At 57.2% G+C, this 21075-nt stretch overlaps 2 protein-coding genes across 4 annotated transcripts in view; one reads left to right on the forward strand and one right to left on the reverse strand.

Moving 5' to 3' along the window:
• Positions 1 to 7917, reverse strand: part of TTC21A (tetratricopeptide repeat domain 21A) — a 31986-nt gene extending 24069 nt beyond the window's left edge. Inside the window, exons 1-6 of one of the 2 annotated variants that reach the window (XM_054595837.1) lie at positions 7891 to 7917; positions 6506 to 6635; positions 5603 to 5713; positions 4856 to 5022; positions 3406 to 3528; positions 1390 to 1547 (exon numbers count right to left, since the gene is read on the reverse strand). In XM_054595837.1, coding sequence (XP_054451812.1) covers positions 1390 to 1547; positions 3406 to 3528; positions 4856 to 5022; positions 5603 to 5713; positions 6506 to 6635; positions 7891 to 7917 — 716 coding nt within the window. The remainder of the gene's footprint in view (positions 1 to 1389; positions 1548 to 3405; positions 3529 to 4855; positions 5023 to 5602; positions 5714 to 6505; positions 6636 to 7890) is intronic. The other variant, XM_054595838.1, reaches the window with a different exon arrangement.
• A 211-nt stretch (positions 7918 to 8128) lies between these two features.
• GORASP1 (golgi reassembly stacking protein 1) lies at positions 8129 to 21067 on the forward strand. Of its 2 annotated transcripts, none has more exons than XM_054595409.1 (9): positions 8129 to 8268; positions 12945 to 13025; positions 13543 to 13632; positions 15427 to 15513; positions 15638 to 15768; positions 16005 to 16362; positions 17164 to 17314; positions 17784 to 17930; positions 18177 to 21067. In XM_054595409.1, exons 1-9 carry the CDS (start codon positions 8206 to 8208, stop codon positions 18428 to 18430), a joined length of 1362 nt encoding a protein of 453 aa, XP_054451384.1. In that variant the 5' UTR covers positions 8129 to 8205; the 3' UTR covers positions 18431 to 21067. The 2 variants fall into 2 exon arrangements, with proteins under 2 accessions (XP_054451384.1, XP_054451383.1); XM_054595408.1 differs by having other exon boundaries at positions 13543 to 13746; positions 18177 to 21066.
• The last annotated feature ends 8 nt before the right edge of the window (positions 21068 to 21075 follow it).

The raw sequence follows: 21075 nt of genomic DNA on the forward strand, positions 1-21075 counted from the left end.
AGGAGAGTGGGATCACTTTCTGTTTCCCACCGGCCCCTCTCTCACTGAGCCTCAAATTCCACTTGTCTCCAGAGGAATGATCATCCCTCCACAGGGAAGGAAGTGGTTTGTTTGTGTTTTGTTTTCTTCAGAACTAGGCTCTATATTATCACAGAATTTATTAACAATTCATGGTGACTTGGTTATTCAGGAAAAAAAAACAGTCCAAGAACCCTTTTCAGGGAGAAAATTAGCATGGTGCACTTTAGAATTAGTAGATAAAATCAGTTAAAGCGTTAAAGAGATAAGCTTCAGTTATCTAGAAAATTCCATCCTTGAAAAAATACGTCCCTCAGACATCCGCCCCTGTGGCTATTTGTATTTCTCTGCACCAGGAAAATGCTTTAGGGTCAGCCTAGACCTGGCATCTGGCTTCCGGGAGTCCCAAGAACTCCTGAAATCTCCGCTGTCTTACGTACGCGCCTAGCCTGAGACTGAAAGTTTCCTCGCAGTTACCAGGGACCTTTTTTGCCTAAAGTTTTTATTGAAGTAAATTATACTCATAGTTTAAAAAAATTAAATAAAACAGTAGTCCCTAGTCCCCTCCCCCCGACCCCTCAGAGGCGACTGCTTTTCACCCTGTGACCCTTGCTGCTTTGGGGTCTTTAGGTCGTTCCCGCCATCTCTCCTCGAAACAATATGCTTATACCTCTTGATATGCCTCTTTCTTTTTTTTTAAAAGCTTTTTTATTTATTGATTTCAGCGAGAGAGGAAATGAGAAAGAGAGGGGAGGAGAGAGAGAGAGAGATTGATTTTTCGTTTCACTTATGCAGTCATTGGTTGCTTCTTTTTTAATGTTATTTATTTATTTTTAGAGAGAGAGGAAGGGGGGAGAAAGGGAGAGAAACATCAATGTGCGGTTGCTTCTCTCGTGCCCCCTACTGGGGACCGGGCCCACAGCCCAGGCACATGCCCTGACTGAGAGTCAGACCGGTCAGCCTTTGGTTTATAGGCTGGCACTCAGTCCACTGAGCCACCCCAGACAGGGCCATTAGTTGCTTCTTGAGTGTGCCCTGACCGTGGATTGAACCCACAACCTTGGTGCATCGGAGCGGGGGTCGGGGGGGGGGCGACGCTCCCACCAATTGAGCTGCCCAGCCAGAGCGACAAGCCTATTTCTTGACTTGTCCACTGTAGGCCACAGCTGCTGGTTTCTACCCTGACATGTAGGTGTTTAGTTTACATCAGTCCTTCCTCTCCTCCCTGTCCTCATAAGTTCCTATCAGTACTCACAAGCCCTCTAGGGACAATTTTCACTTTTGTTCCATCAAACACACAGTACCTTCCATCTCCCCACCTTGTGTGATGGGAACATGTTAGCGGCAGGGTCGCCCCCCGCCGCTCCTCACCTGTGTCCTGTTTCAACTGTCTGCTCCCAGTCCTGCCGAGCCAAGAACAGCTTCATCTTCAGGACCCAGGCGGGCAGGAAGTTCCCTGCAATGACTGTGACCTGGTTCACCACCTCCAGGGCCCCTGAGTAGTTCTGCTGCGTCATGTAGTATGTTGCCTGCAAGAGTCGAAGAGACGAGCCTCTGTCAAGGCCCAGGGAGGGAGGTGGGACTGTCAGTGTCCCCACCAGGCAGGCACCGAGCCCGACAGGCAGACCTTTGGTGAGCAGTCCGGGCCCACGGCAGTGTTGGGGTCCAGATGGGCAAGGCAGGGGCTCCAGGGCGACAGCCGAGCCCCGAGCAGCCTGGGCTTCAGCAAGGCCACGTGGGGACAGCCCCCTACAGAGAGGGCTGGGGCCACAGGGCACTTCTCAATTTCAGAAACGGCCCATTCATTTCCCATTTGCTTTCCTGAATCTTGTCACTGAAAACTGCTCGCTGGGGCTCTGGGCAGCCGCTGGGTGTCAGTTAGGTTTGCAGGCACTCCCTCTACAGCAAGGCCGCGGGGCTTTCCCTTGGCCAGTGGCAGCCACCCGGTTCTCTCAGGCGAGTCACTACATGGAGGTCTGGGGGCAGAGGGCAGTGCTCCTGAAAGACCTGAAACTCGACCCTGAACAGTCAGACAGGATGCTCATGTTGGCCCTACAGCAACCCTCCGCGGAGAGACTCACTTAAAAGAGGAGGATTATTCGAAACAGCGATCGATGGATAAACATGTTCACTGCAGCGCTCTCCCTACATGCACAACTGGAAACAATCGCAATACCCAAACAAGAGGAGATCGGGCTGGCCGATTACATCAGTCCCATTCAATAGGGGAGTGGCTTACTGTAGCCGTTCAAAATGACATTTGCCGATGACAACATCTTACACGAAGGAAAAACCCCAAATGGTAAGACGCCCTATGATGCGAACTGTGACCTGGTTCACCACCCTATGGGAACGACTATATTAAATGACAACACTGCCTCCCACCTGCCTTTGATACCCTTCAAGGACCCAGAGGGTTAGCAGCCGGTGGCTCTCAGGGGGGCCTCCATCCTGGAATGGCCACTGGCTGAAGGGAGCTGCCTGCTGCCAGGCCACACCCCTCTCCGGGGCAGCCCACACCCAGCGCCTTGTCAGTGAGGGACAGTGAAGGGCCCTCACAGCTCCACAATCCCAAGCAGAGTGGGTCAAGGCCTTTGCCGTGACCGCTGCCCCCCCAGCTCCTCCCTGGCCCAGTCTTGCTCCATCCTCCGTCCCCTCAGGTGCTGGTCCCAAGGGTGCTCTTGGGTTAAGCTCCTGCACCATAATCTCCCAGAAAAGCAGCCCAAAGACCAGCCTGAACCCAGGCGCAGAATAGAGATGGGGAGGCACGGCCCTAAAACATTCACATGAGTTATTTTGGAGCGGTAGGGCGCAGTGTCATTTTAATTCAACTTTTGACTTTTTTAGTCTTCTGTTTTTTGTTTGTTGTTTTTAATGAGTGCATGCACATTGTATAAGAAAGATACTTAAAACCAGAAGAAAATAAAAGGATAGTTTTTCTCTTAGATTGATTCGTAAGGGAAAAGGAACTAAATTTAAATTAAGATCAGAAAATACAAACCACAAAACATACCTCCCTTCTCCTCTGGCCAACTAAGTGAATTTCACAGGCGGGAAGAGAAAGGGGGAATGAGGAGGAGGAAAGGAAGGTGCAGAGAAAAGGGGCCATGAGAGAAAACGAAAGGCAAGCCAAGGCACCTGGAGAAAGCTAAGGAAGGGCAGGCCCCGAAGAAGAGACCCAGAAGGCCCCATGCGGAAGGAGACAGGCACTCCGACTGCGCGGGAAGGAGGCGAGAACTAGTTGGGCTGGGTCCTGGGCTGCTACAGGACCTGCCACCTGAGGGGCCTGGAGATTGACGGTGGGGCTCGAGGTCACCTGGTGGGTCTCTCTCTGGCTCCAAAGGTCCAGCCCGGGATACTCCCTCCTCTGCCCTCCCCACTGCCCACCTTTCCCATCAGCCCCAGCACATCTTTGGTGTCCTGAATTCCTTGTTCCAGGTATTTGATGGATTTCTTCACACTGTGCGGCTTGTCTGAGGTGAGGTCCACCCAGCCTCTCAGCACGTAGCCCTGGGATGACAGCAAGAGGAAGGATGAGGTCCACGGTCCTGCATAACCTCAAGTCAGCCGGTGTCACCAGCCCGATGCCCCACCAGCTGTCACCGCAAAGCAGAGGCCCTGCCAGTGCAGTTGTTTGCAGATCCCCAGCAGCCCTGCTCTGTCTCACTGCAGACCTTTGTCCCTATTGTCCCTTTGCCTGGAATGCCCTTCCCAGCACATGGCTCCAAACCAAATCCCTTCCCCTGAGTAACTACCACTCGTGTATAGAACTTAGCCCAGGAGGCCTTCTCTGACCCTCAGGCTGGGGCTGGGCCGTCGCATGACCCCCCACAGCTCTCTTACTGAGGCCCTCTTGCCCGGCTAGCCTGGTCACTTCCTGTTTACTTTACACTGGGCTCAGGGTGCCAACACGGCGGCAGGCCGCTCCTGCTCTCTGCAGGGGATGGCGGGCACGCCCTCTGAGCAGGTGAGCGGGAGCTATTCTGAGCTCACCGGCCTTGGCCTTGCCCGCCCCCCTGCAGCCTTCGCCCAGCCTCTCCCAGCAGATGGGACAGGCAGGCACGGGAGGGAAGACTGGAGGGCCCTGGGGAGGGAGGCCCTGCCCTGAAGCATCCCTCGCGGCCCAGGCCAGCGTTTCTCAACTCTTTTCCATCACTGCCCTCCTAAGGAAGCTTTTTAGACCTTTTCCCCCTAATCATTTATTCCCTCCCCTCCATGACATTTCAATAGTATAGCCGTCCTGTGTATGTGTTGTACGTAGGTCTGTGTTTTATACATAAAGAGGGAGATTTCCGTCACCCCCTTCTAACCAATGTTCGCCCCGTTGGGGTGGGGTGTGATATCGCCCATGCTGAGCACCCATGGCCCAGACTGGGGCCTCAACTTCTGCCCTTAGTGCAGATCTCAGCGCGGGAGACCTGGGGTGTACAGGCCACCCCCGCCACCCTGCGAGTCACTGCAAGGACGACATGCAGGTCCGGTGTAGTCGGTTCATCTAGTTTTTCAAAAAAACCCCCAGGAAACCTGGACTTCCAGGTAAAAATCTCCTGACTTGTAAATGTTAGCAATGAATTTGAGCTTTTTAGAATATATAGTGGGGATCACAGGACACCTACCTGCAGATGGGACTCTGGACAAATGCCACTGTGTACTCAGCTAAGCCCTGAGACAACATGGGTCAGGACACCTCGAGACCCAGGTTCTTGCCAGTGCCGGGGCGGGGCCTTCCCCCAATCTCATGGCCCTCTGGCCCCTGTGGGAGGACCGGCCGCCCCACGAGGATGTACTGGGATGCTGCTTTCTCTGGCTGCTGCCCCACAGTGCCCGTGGGGAGTACCTCTCTGGGGCTGTTGGAGAGCTTCAGCATGCGGTCGATATACTCCTTGGCCTTGTCGTGGCGGCCCATGAGCCAGAGGAAGAGGCCGGCATAGTACAGGGCAGTCCCGCCGGCTGTCTTGCGGATTTCCTTCAGGCTGCTCTCGAGCTCCTGCACCGCTTCTAGGTCTGTGAGTCCCGGGAGAGGAGGGGGAGGACGAGTGAGGGCAGGCAGGTGGGCCTGGTCCAGCAGGAGGCGTGGAGCTCGCCCAGGAAGCTGCCTGGGCCTCGCCGTGGGCTGGCCGGCTGAGGTGTATCTATTCTCCCCGGTGCCCAGCAATATGCTGAGCAGGCAGCCCAAACCCCAATCCCCCACCTCACGCCCACGATTCATTCCGGATGGGGAAATAGTAGTTTGTGGTCTCTTGGAACCTCTCTAGAGAAGTAAAGATTAGCAGCCGCATTATTTATACCAGCTTGATTTTTCTTGACAACATCTTGGCAAAGGAAAGCAGGGAATCTCCCCAACTTTTGGGACCTGGAAGGAGGAGCCCTTCCACCGTCATGCTCTCTGCCTATGGCTCCCACTCAGCTGGGCCTGGGCAGGGGGTCTTCTCTGAGGCCTCGCAGGGGAGGGGAACAGCAGCACTCCTCAGGGGCCAATAGAACCCGCAGTCGCCAGGGCGCGCACCTCCTTCTGTAGCCCCTCGGGAGCGGGGGCTCTCCTCCCCTGGGGGGACCAGCCCCAGCCGAGCATAGCTGCACTCACCGATGGTTTCACAGCACTTGTGGGCATAAATGAGGGCCATGATGGAGCACAGGGACACATCTGGGTGATTCCGAATGTTCTCCAGGTTGTTGATGGCGTCCTGGATGCGCTCTGCAAAGAGAGACCACGTGGTTATGCTCTCGGGCTCCAGGCCCAGAGGGCAGACGGCTCCATGGCAAATACATCGGGCCCCTTAATTAGGGCCGACCCAAGGCCGGGCTCTGCCTGCCTTCACCCAGAATCAGAGGACTAACTGGTCCCAAAGCTCCCCAGTGGCCTGAGGACCCTGAAGGCTGAAGCTCCCTGGAAAGGCTGCTGATACCACGGTCCAGACCACCGGGGCTGGAGGGCTTGGAGCTGAGGATGTAGCCATGAGTATTCACAGGGATACTTGTGAGGCTGAGATTTTTGGCTTGGGTCAGTTTTGAAGAAGGCTCTCAGGGTATTTCCTGCAAGCTGCTCAAGAGCCAGCAATTACATTTATACGCCCATGTCCCCTGATTTGGCCAAAGGCAGCTCAGCCCATCCCTAGCCCAGAATCACCTTCTAAATGTCAATGAGTCAGCGCCTATATGGGCCCCACTCCTCTCCCAGCTCCTGCACTCTACCGGCAGGCACCCAAACCCACCACTTCCTCCTTTTCCTGCACTGCCAGCTCTCAGCTTCCAAGCCTGGGGTCAGTTCAATAATCATGCAGCCATCTCTCTGTCCAGATGGGGAAACTGAGGTGCAGAGCCACAGCAGTAAGCCTTCTGAGATCTCAAAGTCAACTAGATATGAATTGCACAGGCTTCTGTGGATTAACCTGGGGGTCTAGGCACAGCGTGTAAGGCTGTTTCCATGGCTGGGGGTTAGTGCTGGGCTAGTGCGCAGGTCCGGAGGCCAACACTGACCGGTCCTTACCTTCCCTGAAGACGCCATAGGCTTTAAAGAACTGCAGCACTGGGTCATTGCTGAATTTTTCCAGGCCCATGGCCGCGGCCTGCTGTACATGGTGGAAGTACTTTTCCTGGCTGTAGTAAATGATTCCAGCCTGGGGGAGGGAAGACAGGGTTGCAGTAGCCCTTCGCTGTCTCTGTTCTGACCCGCTCCCTCCCCTATGCCCGGCTTGTGCTCAGTTCTGTAAAAGAAAGAGAAAGAGAACATTCCGGCCTCATCCTCTTCACCCGCCCCAGGAGTGACTCCATGCAATTTCCCCGGGGAAGAGTTTAGAGGTGTTTGTTTTCAAATTATCCACAGATCCGAGTTCAAATGTGGAAAATTCAACTCAGACTGTCTTAGGAATGAACTAAGGGGAAAGAGAGGGAACTAAAAATAAGAATAATTACATCAGTAGTTATTTACAACTTATTGTGGGCTAACCACCTGCTGGAAACTGTACCCAGGGCTTTACATCCATTTTCTTCTGCGTTATTCTCTCCATATCCTTTCCAATTAAATGAGCTGAAGGCCATGGAGACTGTGGCTTGACAAAGGTCACAAAGTAAGAGAGACTGAGATTTCAAAGCGAGTCTCACTTCCCCCAAGGTTTGTGGGTGCTTGGGTTGGAGACAGATGTGGTTGGATTATAACAGCCTTGTGGGCCACGTGAAAGGACCCAGACATCGTCCTGAGGGTAGTAAAAAGCAGTTGGAATCGTTTTAAGCAGGGGAGCGATGAAGTCAGATGTGTTTCTGCAAAAACCACTCTGGTGGCTCTGTGTGTGTGGGGGGGTGGGTGGGTATTGGGTAGGGGGGACTGCTGGTGAAGAGAGCGGAAGCAGACAAACCAGGTGGGAAGGGGATTGTTACAGGCGTCCCGGGGAGAGATGGTGGTGATCGGGGCTAGGAGATGAAAGAAGCGGGTGATTTGGGAGCTGACATTTCTTGCTGATAGGTAGGATGGGGGCATAGGTATGAGGAAAAGTTAAACCTGGGGGATCAAACGGTGGTGCCGTCCACTGAGGTGGCGGACACAGAAGAGGCACAGACAGGGGAAGAGGAGATGATGGCAAGATGATGGAGACGGGTTTGGGTGCGTTGGTCTGGGAGAGCTTGGGGGATAGGACTGGGTGGGGATGCCGATCAGGGGCTCAGGCAGGGAGGACCAGAGAGAATGCAGTCTCCAGGCAGAGGCCGGCAAGAAGGAGGCAGGACCGCCTGTAGCGGCAGAGGACAGCGAAAGGCGAGTAAAGGGGACAGCAGGAGCGGTCAGAGAGAGGTGGCAGGAGAGCAGTAGGGCGCGGGGGGCACCGAGCCAGGGGCGGAGAGTCCCAACGAGAGCGGCCAGGCAGCGCCCGGGCCACGCACCATAAGGGAGGAGTCATTGCTGCTCATCTCTGGGCGCTCGCGGCTCGGAGTTCGGGTCCGGGGGGGCGAATTGGGTTCGGATTCCTGAATCAGAGTCCAGGGCTCGCCTCTCGCGGCCGTACGTCGCAGGCGCGCGCGTCCTTGGAGACGGAGCTGCCTGCCGGTTGCTAGGAGCGTCAGCGTCGGGCACCAGGGTGGGAGTAACAAAACGCCCACGTGACTAGGCGCTGGTAATTGAGCGCCGAGAGGGCGAGTCCGCGCTGTTGGCGCCTGGTCCGCGCTTCGGCACTCTGGCGCCGGAGCCGGGTCGCGGCCATGGGGCTGGGCTCCAGCACCGAACAGCCCGCAGAGACCTCCGAGGGCTTCCACCTGCACGGGGTGAGTCGCCTCAGCGGCGCCGGCGCTCGTGGCCGGGCGCCCGCACCGAAGCGCTGGGACTCCTGATCACCGGCCCGACGCGGCTGAGGCGGGGACCTGGCCACGGTTTGGCCACCCGGTAGGAAAGGGAGACCCCCCCTCCCGGTGGGAGCAGCCCGCGAGAGGTGTGACCCCGCAGCCCTCCTGGCGCCCGGCGCGTCTGCTGCCTCGTTCGGCCCGGCACCCGTCCCAGTGCCAGCTCTGCAGGAAGCCGGAGCGTTTCCTGGTCAGGTCCAGCAGCCAGGAATAGCACTTCTCCTGGGTGAAGACGGCACCCGGTCCAGTCGGGACGCATTTGTGCACTTATGTCACATTTATTATCGCCAGCTGTGTGCCGCGCTCGGTGCTGGGCCGGAGGACACAGCCAGGAACTCCGAGGTCCCGGCGGTCCCCGCCCTTGGGGCCACGGGGTCCGGGAAAGCAAGTGGACGCCAGCTGCTGACGGCCCGAGGGGCACGCGCATGCCGCCCATCGTGGTGTAGAGAAGGCTTCCGGGGCTCGTGGACCAGTGCTAACCAGCCAGTGCCAGTGGGAGCGGGAGAACCCTGCAGAGACAAGGGGAGGGCGTTTGCAGTGGGGGGAGGGTCCCAGGATGAGAGATCCGCGCTGAGGGTGTCCTTTCCGTGTCGCAACAAGGGGGTGTGGGTGAGCCGTCCTGGGGAATGTGGGGCTGGAGGGGGGTTCCTCGAATTTGGAGGTGAGGCCAGGGGCCCGCAGCCGGTGGAGATTTGGGTTGAGATTGGTACTGTGGAGAGGGAGGGGCTGTAACCCAGGTGAGAGGACCCGGAGGGTCTCCGACCCAGACCGGGGAAGGACCCCTTTTTCTCTCGTGCAGCGCGGATGGCTGCAGAGACTCGTGCAGACTTGTCAGTGGCTCTCCTGCCACCTCTCTCTGACCGCTCCTGCTGTCCCTTTTACTCGCCTTTCGCTGCCTGGCTGTGGCGTGACCTCGTCATTGTGATGGCAGGCTCTGTTGGGTGGGTGGAGAGGGAGGCTAAGGAAAGGGTTTTCTAAAATGAAGGTTGTGTTGGCTTCAGAACCTGGAGGTGACAGGATTTGTGTTTGGTGATGGGCTTTCTCTGGTGGGCATCGTGGTGAGGCCCGGCGCAGGAAAGGTGGGCTGTGGAATACATTCAGCAGGAGCGTCGTCCAACAGATCTGGTGGAAGGCAAAGGAACTGAGGATGTTGGCAAAAGGGAGGAGGGGCCCAAGGTGAGAGTGAAGACTGAAAGGTCCCTGTGGAGAGGGACAGCGTGGAGAGATCCAGGGAATGGAGCCCATCATTCACAAGGACAGGAACGTATTTTGCCGTGTATAATGTGCACGGTTTTGCTCAAATTTTGAGGGAAAAACAAGGATGTGCATTATACATGGACAGTACCTGAAACACATTGTATCTGTTTTGTAATTATTTGGGACATAAAATTTCTTGTACCATCATATGTTCAAAAACAAATGCTAAACTTCCTTTATAATGCAAAAAAACAAGTCTCTAAATGTAAATAAATAGTGGAATTAAAACATTAAAATGAACGGTTATTTTTCCTTGAAAGTTTGGGTCAAAAACGTGGGTGTGCATTATACACAGCAAAATATGGTAGTTCTGAGCTCTGTACTTCGTGGCAGTGAACTGCTGAAGCTGTGAACAGGGCAGACATCATCGGTTCTCATCTTTGGATGCCAGCAGGCAGAGAGAAGGGAGACAGACAAGAAATGCAGTCAAACCTTGGTTCTCGAACATCTCCCAGCCTCGAACAATTCAGTTCTCCACCAAGGTGCTCACAGAAAAAGTCCTCGGTTATCGAACTTTGGTTCTTGACCCAAATGCACTTTCATGCTGATAGCTGTATGATGTTCCCTGTATGATTTCGAACAAATCGCTTCTCAAACTGCCTTCTGGAACGAACTAAGTTCGACAGCCAAGGTTCCACTGAAATATATAGTAGGTGGCAATCGTTGCTAGGGGAGGAAGCAGGGTAAAGGGATACAGAGGCTGCGTGCGCGCTGTTTTGGGTAGAGGGGTCCACAAAGGCCTCTGATGAAGTCACGTTTGAACAGACACCTCAGAAAAAAATAAGGAGAAGACAATACAGGTGTCTGGGGGAAGAGCATTCTGGGCAGGTGTGGGGAGGCCCTGGGGGGGGGGGTGTGTGCTCACTGTGTTGGAGGACAAAGCGGGAGGTGAGGCTGCTGTGCTGGGATGGGTGGGCTGGGGGAGGGGGAGGGGGTAAAGGATGAGGCCAGCCTCCGCGCAGCCTTGCCTGCCGTCCTGAAGGTTTCAGATTTTATTCTGAGACGTGGAACCATTGGAAGGTTTTAAGTGGAGGCATGACGCATTGCTTATTCACATTTTTAAAAACGGAAGAACAAGTGCTGCATTATACACGGCAAAATACAGACCCGTTTTTGTGAACGATGACCTCCCATCCCTGGACCTCTCCACGCTGTCCCTCTCCATGGCGGCTTTCCAGTCTTCGCCCCCACCCCTCCCATTTGCCAATATTGTCAATTCCTTTGCCTTCCATCACCTGTTGGACGTCTTCTAGAACTGTTGGCGTTTCCGCTGTGTGCCACGCACAATGGAGCGTCCCCTGCCTTCAGGGAGCTCGCAGCAGTGGACGGTGCACCCCGAAACGGCTGGCACAGAGCAGTGGTTGGGGGCAGGCTCTGGGGGGCAGGTTTCTTGGGGTCAGATTCCTGAGTAACTGAGCACTAAGTGGGGGTTAGTAAAAGGGTGAAATGAGGGGCAAAGCAGGTGGTGCTGTCCCCTGGCACCCAGCCAACCCTCGCTAAGTGTGAGCTGTCATCGTTGTTGATCACAAGACGTTCCCTCATGGGAAACACAGGTGGGGGTTATGGGTTGTGGGGTGGGGGATTGGGTGTGATGGGAGCCCCAAGGGAGAGCCAGGCAGAGGGCCGTGCTTGTTGTGGGAGTGGTTTGGGGGTGCGGTGGGCAGCAGCACGGATTATTTCTGCTGTAGAGCCATGGTGGGTGATGACAGGGCCCGGGACAAGGGCAGTGAGTACAGCCAAACAGAGGACAAGGCCCCAGGAGAGGGTAGGCAGAGGCTCTGGGTGGGCTGGCAGAGGGCTGGGCCTGGAGATGGGCTGGGGGGCGGATTGGAGCCTCTGGACATGATGAATGATTGGAGGGCGGCAGTAGTGGGCGTGGCCTCAGGAGCAAGGTCTTGGGTCCAGCCCACGGCCTGCAGGCTGCATGGGGCCCAACACAAAATCATAAATTTACTTAAAACCTTTTTTTTGCTCATCAGTTTTCATTAGTGTTTGTGTGTGTTTTCATTTAATGTGTGGCCCAAGACCACTCTGCTTCCAGTGTGGCCCAGAGATGCCCACAGGCTGGACATCCCTCTTACCAGAGGGAAGTGAAGTGACTTGGAAGTGGCGCAGAGCAGGCAGACCTCTCCCCAAGCTATCTGTGATGATTGTCCTTTGGTTTTCAAAAGCCACCTAGTCCCAGCTTTCCCCTAAAGGGGTGGGGAGCCAGGCTCTCTAGGGCTTGAGTGGCCACTCTCGCTGGAAGCCATGGCGGCTTCTGGAGGTGGCAAGCGGGGGCTCAGTTGTGGACGTTGCCACGAAGTAGTCCTGATTCCAGGGGTGAATTGGCTTTGATCCGAAGGCTCAGCGGTGAGCTCTCCTTCAGCTTGGGGGATCCAGGACTGGAGGGGCTGGGGGGTGGCAGAAGCTGCAGGGTGTCCAGAACCAGAGGCCCCATGAGCCCTGTGCCCTCTGGGCTGGGGCCTGGCTGGGGCCCAACCAGCAGAGCATCAAGTGCTTGCAGCCAAAGGCCTGCGGGTGCGGGGCCCACCTTCGGGGTTGCGACCTGGGGGATAAAGGCCCCATTGTTTGAGCAGGGCTCTGTCAATGGGGCCTTTGAGAGAGACTTCTACCAGAGCTGCAGCCCTGGTTGTTGGGCTTTTGGAGACAGCGCGCGGGAGTTCAGAGCAGGGCAGGGAGGGCGCCCCCTTGGGCTCCTGGAGGAGATGTCCTGCCTGGGGGCTGGGAGTGGGGTGGGCGGTGTTGACTCTGAGGCGAGGATCCCGCACTGCTTGCCAGGCTCCTGGGAGTAGGCCCCTTCCTGTCCCCGGCGTCTGCTCTCCTCAGCTGCTCCTGTCACCTGCTGGCCTGGCCTGGGATCTGTCCCCACAACCGTGGGGCCCTCTGGGATCCGGCCGCAGGCTGACTTCTACACTGCTTCCTTCCGGACACAGCCCCGGTTCTAGCTCTTCTGGGGCCTGCCCACTTCCACTGGACGTCGGGCCCTTCCTTTCTGCCCATGTCTAAACCTTCCTGGGAGACCCTCCTGGCTTTTGCTGGAGGCCTGCATTGCCCTGGTAGCCCCTAGGACTGTCCCCCAAGGCATCTGTGGAAGCATGACCTGTGGCTCATGCTCAGGGAAGAGCCATTCTCCTAAAGAGGAAAGTCTGTGCCCTGGAAGGGAGTGAGAGGGAATGGAGTTCACTTTGACAATGACCACCGGCAGCCACTCCAGAACAGTTCACGCAGGGACCTCTTTCCTCCCCGGGACACGGGGAGTGGGAACGGTCGCGGAAACTGAGGGCTGGGACTTCTCAAAAGTCACCGGGCTGGCGTGAGGAATGTCCTCTGCCGTGTGACAGGTGCAAGAGAACTCCCCAGCGCAGCAGGCGGGCCTGGAGCCCTACTTTGACTTCATCATCACCATCGGGCACTCGCGGCTGGTGAGCTCCCACCTCCTGTCTCTGCTTTGCTCTGTGTGTGTGTGTGTGTGTGTGTGTGTGTCCGTCCGTCCGTGTGTCCGTGTCCGTCCAGCTCCTGCCTCCCTCTTCTTCTGGAGGGAGGCCCCGCCCAGCACTCGCTCCTGAGCTCCCCAGGGTGGACTGGAGGCTAATGGGCTCCTGGAGGTGGCCGCAGGGCCTAAGGAGCAAGAGAGGCGTGAGAGCTCCGGCCGAGGACAGCACTGCGGTGCCCTGGACCCAGGAGTCCCTTTGCCGACTTTGTTGTGTTTTCTGGGGTGGGGGTGGGGGCTGGGGGAAACAGGTTTAGCACTGCTTTGGGGGTGGCGAGGGGTCACAGTGGCTGCAGGCCCAGACACGGCCCCAGCCCAGCCCCTACCAGGCCCTGCTGGGGCAGCTGGCCACCAAGGCCCTCGCCCCATCTCGGACCCAGCCTTGTTTGAGTGGCCTGGCTGGGGGGTGTGTGTGGGGGGCCCTTGGAGTCAGCCCTCTGCCCCCGCAGAACAAGGAGACTGACACGCTGAGGGATCTGCTGAAGGCCAACGTGGAGAAGCCCGTGAAGCTGGAGGTGTTCAACATGAAGACCATGAAGGTGCGCGAGGTGGAGGTGGTGCCCAGCAACATGTGGGGCGGCCCGGGCCTGCTGGGCGCCAGCGTGCGCTTCTGCAGCTTCCACAGGGCCAACGAGCACGTGTGGCACGTGCTGGTGAGTGGGGGGCGGGGCTGGGCATGGAGGTGGGGGGGGCAGTGAGTGGGCGTTCAGGGCCTGCACAGCACGGGGTGGAGGGTGGGGGGAGGCAGGGGTGGGTGGGGCACAGCACGGGGTGGAGGGTCGGGGGAGGCAGGGGTGGGTGGGGGACGACGACGACATGCAGGGGAAAGGTTATGGGGCCAGAACACGTGGGTGTGTGTCTGTGGGGGGAGGGGTGGGATGTGGGGGCAGCTGGTTTAGGGCCAGTAGCCAGGGGGTCTCTTAAAGTACTCCCTAGGGGCAGGGCCCGGCCTCTCTCATTCCAATGCCCCGTACTTGTCCAGGGTACCTTACTTACTGTTAGCCATGTGACTTGGGGCATTTTTTTTTTTAACCCCTCTATACCAACAATTTTCAATGAGTGTGCCACAAGAATTTTTAAAACCTGCAATACCTGACTATTTAGGTAAAAGAGGCCAGAGGGGCACTGACCTCTTTTTCCCTTAGATTGTCAAATTTAAAAAAATGACAATAGCCAACCCAACAATAGCTGTCTGGTGTGAATGAATCAAAATTATACCTTTTTTTGGTCAGATTGGCAAAAATATATATTTTCGGTGTGCTGCAGAATTTTAGTCATTTGTTTACGTGTGCGGTGAGATGAAAAGGGTTGAAAATCGCTGCTCCAGACCATAGTTTCTTATTTTGAAAGGCGGGGCTGCCATCTACTGGAAGGTGGGTTGAACTGCAGGATGCTGCTGCTGCTTTAGTCTTTCCACACAGTGCTTTTTTCTGGCAGGTCTGGGGAGTTTGACCTTAGTGAGTCTCAGTAACTGAATTGTCACAATCGTTGCTGTTAGTATCTGTCACAGATACGCGTGCACATGTGAAATGCGCATCCACTGATGATGCCCAAGTTCACAAGAACAATTGGTCCTCCGGCTTGGCAGGAAGCCGGACCAGCTTCCGACCAGCTTGACCAGCTTGACAGGAAGGTGCCCCAAGATGGAAATTGGCTGATTTTTCTAGCCTCCCCCGTTGCTCACAGACTTCTTCGTGGGGGAGCTTCTCCACCTTCTCAGCCTGCCTCAGCTTGTCCCTTAGCGCCAGGGGTTGATGGCGCAGGCCCTTTGCATTCCTCTAGGGGACTGGGGGTGGTTGAGTCTTCCTGGGGCCCTCTCTGGGAGAAAGCAATCCTTGTGCTCAGTCCTGCTCACTGCCCTCCCCTCCAACCCCTGCTTAGGGGCCTTCAGCCATACTCCTGCAGCATTAACAGCAATGCACCTGGGCACTTACTGTAGCCCAAAGTGTGGTTTCCATTCTCTACATATATTATTTTTAAAACCTTTTCAGCAGCCCTGTGAGTAAGCACTACATACCCTGCGTTTAATTGGGGAACTGAGACGGAGGGGTTAAGTATTTGTCCATAGCCCCGGAACGAGCAGTTGGCGAAGTCAGGAGTTGAACGCACTGCAGATTCTAGTTGTGAGCCGGGCCCCAGTGCTGTCCCCTGCTGGGCATGCTGTGCACCTGGGGGAGGTAGGGGAATTCAAGAGTAAGGCAGGAAGGAGTCTGGGCTTGAGGCTTTGACCTGGGGACAGAGGACAAGTGTTCTGCTGACTACCTGGAGTGGCAGCTCCCTGGCCCCTCCCCCACTTCTGTTGCAAGCCTGACAGTTCTCAATTCTTTCCCCAGGATGTGGAACCCTCTTCGCCCGCCTCCTTAGCTGGCCTGCGCCCCTACACAGACTATGTGATTGGCTCAGACCAGCTGCTCCAGGAGGTGAGCAACCCAAGGACTAGCCCTCCTCCGGCCACTAGATGGGGTGTGGAGATACCGGTGCTGGCCATGGGGCTTCCAGTTCCAGTGCGGGGAGCAGGGTTCAGGCGCTGTGTGTTTGTCGCAGTCGGAGGACTTCTTCACTCTCATCGAGTCCCACGAGGGGAAGCCCTTGAAGCTGATGGTTTATAACTCCGAGTCTGACTCCTGCCGGGAGGTGTCTGTAACTCCCAATGCCGCCTGGGGTGGAGAGGGCAGGTACTTCCCGGGGTCGGAGGGCTGTGGGGTGGGGCCCTGGTGGGGCCAGTGGGCTTGGCCCCCGGAGGCCTGTGGTGGGGGTGGAGGGCTGGGCCCTGGCCCCAGGGATCCTGAGGGTGGCCTTTGGTCCAGGAGGCACGATTTCAGGCCCCTCACTGCCATCGGCGGGTGGGGGTGGCAGAGATTGGAAGGGCTGTGGGACAACCTCTAGACTGAATGTTTCTGGATTTCGGCAGTCTGGGATGTGGTATTGGCTACGGGTATCTGCATCGGATCCCAATCCAGCCCCCCAGCTACCACAAGAAGCCACCTGGTGCCCTTCCACCTGGTACCCCACCACCTGATGCCCGACCATCTAGTACCCCGCCATCTGGTACCCCACCACCTGGTGCCCTGCAAGCGGGTACCCCGCAACCTGGTACCCCACTACCTGGTACCCCGCCCCACGGTGCTCTGACATCTGGTACCCCACCACCTGGTGCCCTGCCACTTGGTGCTCTGCCACCTGGTACCCTGCTGCCTGGACCCACCCCCCAGGACTCTCCTGCCCCTCCCGGCCCAGAAGCGGGTGCCAGGCAGGGAGGCTACATGGAGGTACGTGGGATGCACCTGCCAACCGGGGGGCGTGGGGAGCTTCACATGAACAGAGGGGCCTGTCGGCTGGGGAGAGAGAAGGGCTCTGGAGGCTTCTCTCACCAGGGGCCTATCTATGGAGCCCTTAGGAGGCCCATCAGCTTTTGGGACACAGTGGGAGCAGACGGACCCATTCTGGGACAATGGGACCCATTTTGCTTCTCCCGCCACTTAGGTTGGGAAGTGAGGGTAGTGGCAAGGCACTAGTTGTCATTTAGACGTTATGAGTGAGAAACTGAGGCTCAGGAAGGCAGAGCCTTGATCTCTGCCTCAGTGAGCTGGTGGTACAGTTGGGCCAGGGCTGGGTATCCGGAGCCCCAGCTGGGCTGGTTGTCCGGCTGAGCGAGCAGGGGAGCCTGGTCTTGCCTTCACGGCTATTGACTGAGCAGGTCACCCGAGCGCCTTTAGGCTCTGGGCTGGTGCCTGGGATCTGCACCGTGGGCGTACGGGTCTGCTTTCCAGGCATGCGGGAATTCAAGGAAGGCCCTCTCTTCTGGTGGGTCATTGACAGGGCCCAGCCAGATGGCACCCGGGCCCCTTGGCAGAGTGGCAGGAGTGCCCCCTCTCCGTGTCGGCCCGGCAGGGAGGCCAGCCAGGCCCGTCTGACTGCACGTCACCTGCAGAGCAGGGGCTGATCACCGCGGCTGTTTGTTCCGCCAGGCAGGGCGGTGCTTCTGGGGCAAGTGGGGGCTGGGGGTCAGGTTGAACTACACTGTCCCGGCTGCCCTCTCCCTGTCCCCTCTTCTTCCCTGGCTCCCCTAGGCCTTGCTGCAGGCACCCGGCTCCTCTGCAGAGGGACTGCTTCCTGAGCCTGGGAGTCTCGGCTACGCTGCGCCAGACCTTAGGGGACTTCCCCGTCCCATGGAGACTCCTCTTCAGCCTCCACCTCCAGTGCAGCGAGTCATGGACCCAGGTAGCGAGCAGGCCCTGAAGGGGCTGCTGCAGGACATGCAGCCCCCGGCACTGAAATGGGCCCCGGGCTCAGGGCTGGACTTTGGCGACAGCACCAAAACCATCCCCAGACCTACTGACCCGTACTAGACACCAAGATGGTTGCAGGGGATCTGATCTAGGGTCGGATCTCTGGATGGGGAGACTGGAGTCCCGGGAAGAGAGGTGACCTGCCTAAGGTCACAGCAAATTGGGGGCAGAGAAGGGTCCGGGCCCTCTGCCACTGTGCTTCTCCCATGATGCTCGATGTCAGGCCCCTTTCCTGAGAAACAGGCAGAGGAGAACCTCTTTGGGGTCGGGGGCGGGGCATCACCACTGGCTGAGGTTAGTCCCAGGCTCAGGCTGAGCCAGAGACGGGCAGAGCGAGTCCAGGGTACTGCTGCTCAGCCGTCAGGGTTTCGTGTCAGCAGAGAACTGTGTCCTGCCCTCAGGCTTCCTGGACGTGTCTGGCATCGCCCCCTTGGACAGCAGTGCCGGTGTCTGGCCCAGCCTGCCCTTCCCAGGGCTGACCTCCACCGCTGCATCTGCCTCGGGGCTGGAGGACGTCTGCTCCAGCGGTGGCTCTCACGAGCGTGGTGGTGAGTGGCCTGCGCCCCCTGAGGCCTCTGGGAAGGGCTGTTGGAAAGGCTGCCCCGGGTTTCTCACGTGGGTTAGGGGCTGGCCTTCGGGAGGAATACAGCCACATCAAGGCACTTGTGTGCTAGCTTTCTCATCCCCCATCAACGCCTGGGGTGGGGGTTGGGGGTGGCCCGTGGGGTTACTGCCCCAGGCCACTCTGGCCCCAGGTTCTGCAGGCCTCCTCAGCCCCATCCTGTGTGTTTCAGGTGAGGCCACGTGGTCTGGGTCAGAGTTCGAGGTCTCCTTCCCGGACAGCCCAGGCGCCCAGTCCCAGCAGGACCACCTGCCTCAGCTGACCCTTCCCGACAGCCTCACCTCCGCAGCCTCGCCGGAAGATGGGCTGTCTGCTGAGCTGCTCGAAGCACAGGCTGAGGAAGAGCCGGCAAGCGCGGCGAGTCCAGATTCTGGGACCGAGGCTGAGGGGGCAACCGGCCAGGCCCAGCCTTCTACCCCAGAATAACACCCTGGGCTATGACGAGGCCCCTGGTGGCATTTCGTGAGGCCCTGGTGTGGGGAGGTGGCTCGGGCCACTTCAGGGCCCAGCCCCTTGCCTGCTCCCAGCCCAGCATGTCCAGTGTCCTAGGCTGTGGCTCCGTGCAGGGACTTCTGCTGGTGGGGGGCTCTTGTGTCCACTCAGACCTTACTGGTCTCCAAGAAATGACCTCCCAGCATTAATTCTGAGTGATGGTCCTGGCTTTGGGGAATTGGGCACTTGTTTGAGAACCTCAGACGCGTCCTTTTGGGTGGTAGAGGGCTGGACACAGCACCTCAGGTTGAATCAGTTCTGCAGCAGCCGGGATAGGAGAGGAAAGGCTGCCTCACTGCTTGTGTGGGGCTTGAAGCCTCAGTCGGTGGGTACTAAGAGGCAGGGTGTGGGCCTTGGTTGGGGAAGGGCATCTTTCGGCCATGTACGGTGAGGTCCAGTGCTTGCTTCCGCTTGGTCACCGTGGCTTCCCCGGAGCCAGAAGGGTCCAGACACGATCAGGTGTGACGATGGGGTCAGGAAGGAAGGGGTTGCTGTGGAGTGTTTGCCAGGTCGCTTTGTTAGACTTGCCTTGATTCTTCCTGTACAGCTTAGCCAGCGCTATCTGTACTAGGCGGCACTCCCAAGCCCTGGGGACCCCTGAAGCCCAAGCTACTGCCTCTCTGTCATGGGCTACCCCTGTGCCACACCGTGCAGGTGGCTCAGGCTGACTGGCATCTGCCAGCCACAGCTGGAGGAGAGAGGTGGTGAATTTGCCCACCTCTCCCAGGAGGGCTGGGAATTCCAGGCCCGTCAGCAGAGACTCGCCGGGGCCTGAACCCCAGTGTTTCTTCTTCCCCAGGGCCTATGCTCCACAGGCCTAGTATCCCAGGGGTGAATCCCGTCAGCCCCCAGACTTACACTACTGTCTCTTCTGAGCCCACAAGGCACCCAGCCAGCCCCAGTGGCGAATACCGTACAAGTTTAAATTCACCGTCTTAAGCAGACTCTCAAAGCCAGTCCTGACTGGATCTCCTTACACGCAGCTCCTGCCACAAGGGGGGAAACGAGAGGCTTGGGCAAGAGTGGATAAGGGCCTTTCTGTTCTTTCCCATAGTATTGTGTGTGTGCGTGTGCATGTGCATGTGTGTGTTGGGGGGAGGGATGGGGGAAGCTAGTCCTCCTGCCACCAGGTGCCTAGGGAGGCTGAGGCTGGGGTGGGTCCTCCGGCCTGCAGGAAGGGGCGGTCCCCCCAGGCGGGTCCTCCGTCCCTTGACGTTCTCTCCTGCTTTGGCTGCAGTCCTTCACCTCCCCATGCCCCCTGCTTATTACCAAGAAAGCTGCCTCTGGCCTTGTCTTCTATTCTCTGTCCACATAAAGCTCCTCTTTGCTGTGTAATTTGTAATGTCTGCACTTAAAAGTAAACTCAGAGCTCTATTAGGCCCATAGCACAAGGACTATTGGGTCTGGGGGGCACAGATCAAGTATATGGAGGGAGGGCCCCAAACTAGCAAACACTTGGCAATTTCTAGCACTCTGACTGCATTCAAAGCAAGCCTGTCAAGGCCACCAGCTCAGCCAAGCCTGCAAAACAGGGAGGCCTTGTGCCCGAAGCCGGCGCCGCAGCCTGGTTCCTGGGCTGTCTGGGAGCCCGCGTCCCCTGCAGGAATCCAGGACGTAGGACAGAACTGCCACAGCACTGCTTGGAGGGCGGCTTCCCTTAGCTGTGGCCTGGGAAGCGAAAGCCACTCCTACTGAAGGGATCTGGGTGTCCTCACTGTACACACTCGTCGCCTGAAAGGGGCGGGGGGACAGGTAAAATGGATGTCAGTGCTAATTATTTCTGGAGTTAACATGAAACCAGCGGTTTCTTTTCTATAACCTGCTATGAAGGAAAATAACGAGTGAAAAAAAATAACGTACTACACTTTGAATATTTTTACTAAAGCCTTTATTCTATACAACTGAAATACAGATTTTTACGCTTTTGGCAGACTCAGGTTTTCTGGAAACCTGCTGGGTTGATTGGAAGAAAAGAAGAAAGTACAACCATGCTGGGGTCACACCCACGACAGGGAGGGAGCGCGGCCGCCCTCGGTGCCATGCACAGGGCAGCGCGGCCAGCGAAACCCATCCTTTGCCCAAGGGCCCTCATCAAACACATCTGAGGGCTGGAGAATGAACTGTTATTTTTTTTTTTTTTACATCAACTCACAACTATTGCTAAAAAATGTGCACCAAAGGTGCACTGGTGTATCCAACAGATAGAAAGGATTGTTTAAAAAAGAAGCCGGCTGCTCTGCTAAGGGAGAAGGACTCGGTGGGAATGTGGCACGTCTTTGCTTGCGTCTTCAAGGAGCCAGAGGCAATGACCTGTCCACTTTCCTAAGGAGGCTGCCCAGCAGTGAGGGGGCCTTGTCTCCACAGTTGTGCGAATCGGAGTACCTCTAACAGGAAGGTTTGGACCCAGGCCATCAGCTGTCATCAGCTGACCCTGCGAAGATGTAGAAAAGCCTCCCCCGCCCTTCCCTGTCCCGGCTGCTGTGGGCATAGGCCGCGCACAAGCGGGGGAGGCCCCGGACTGGAAGAAACTGCCCTCTGAAGGCACTTGTGCTTCTGGCTCCACGCAGGAGGCCTGTCTC

The sequence above is a fragment of the Pteronotus mesoamericanus genome, unplaced genomic scaffold (genome assembly GCF_021234165.1).
Source record: "Pteronotus mesoamericanus isolate MK-2021 breed Mesoamerican mustached bat unplaced genomic scaffold, CSHL_Meso_final scaffold_54, whole genome shotgun sequence".
Taxonomy (NCBI): Eukaryota; Metazoa; Chordata; class Mammalia; order Chiroptera; family Mormoopidae; genus Pteronotus; species Pteronotus mesoamericanus.

Bases quoted from the DNA above. Each gene is read 5' to 3' on its own strand.
- GORASP1 (XM_054595408.1), top strand. From the start codon at position 8,206: ATGGGGCTGGGCTCCAGCACCGAACAGCCCGCAGAGACCTCCGAGGGC. The intron at 15,514-15,637 runs GTGAGCAACCCA...TGTTTGTCGCAG, and splicing joins CAGACCAGCTGCTCCAGGAG to TCGGAGGACTTCTTCACTCT. The intron at 17,931-18,176 runs GTGAGTGGCCTG...TGTGTGTTTCAG, and splicing joins TGGCTCTCACGAGCGTGGTG to GTGAGGCCACGTGGTCTGGG.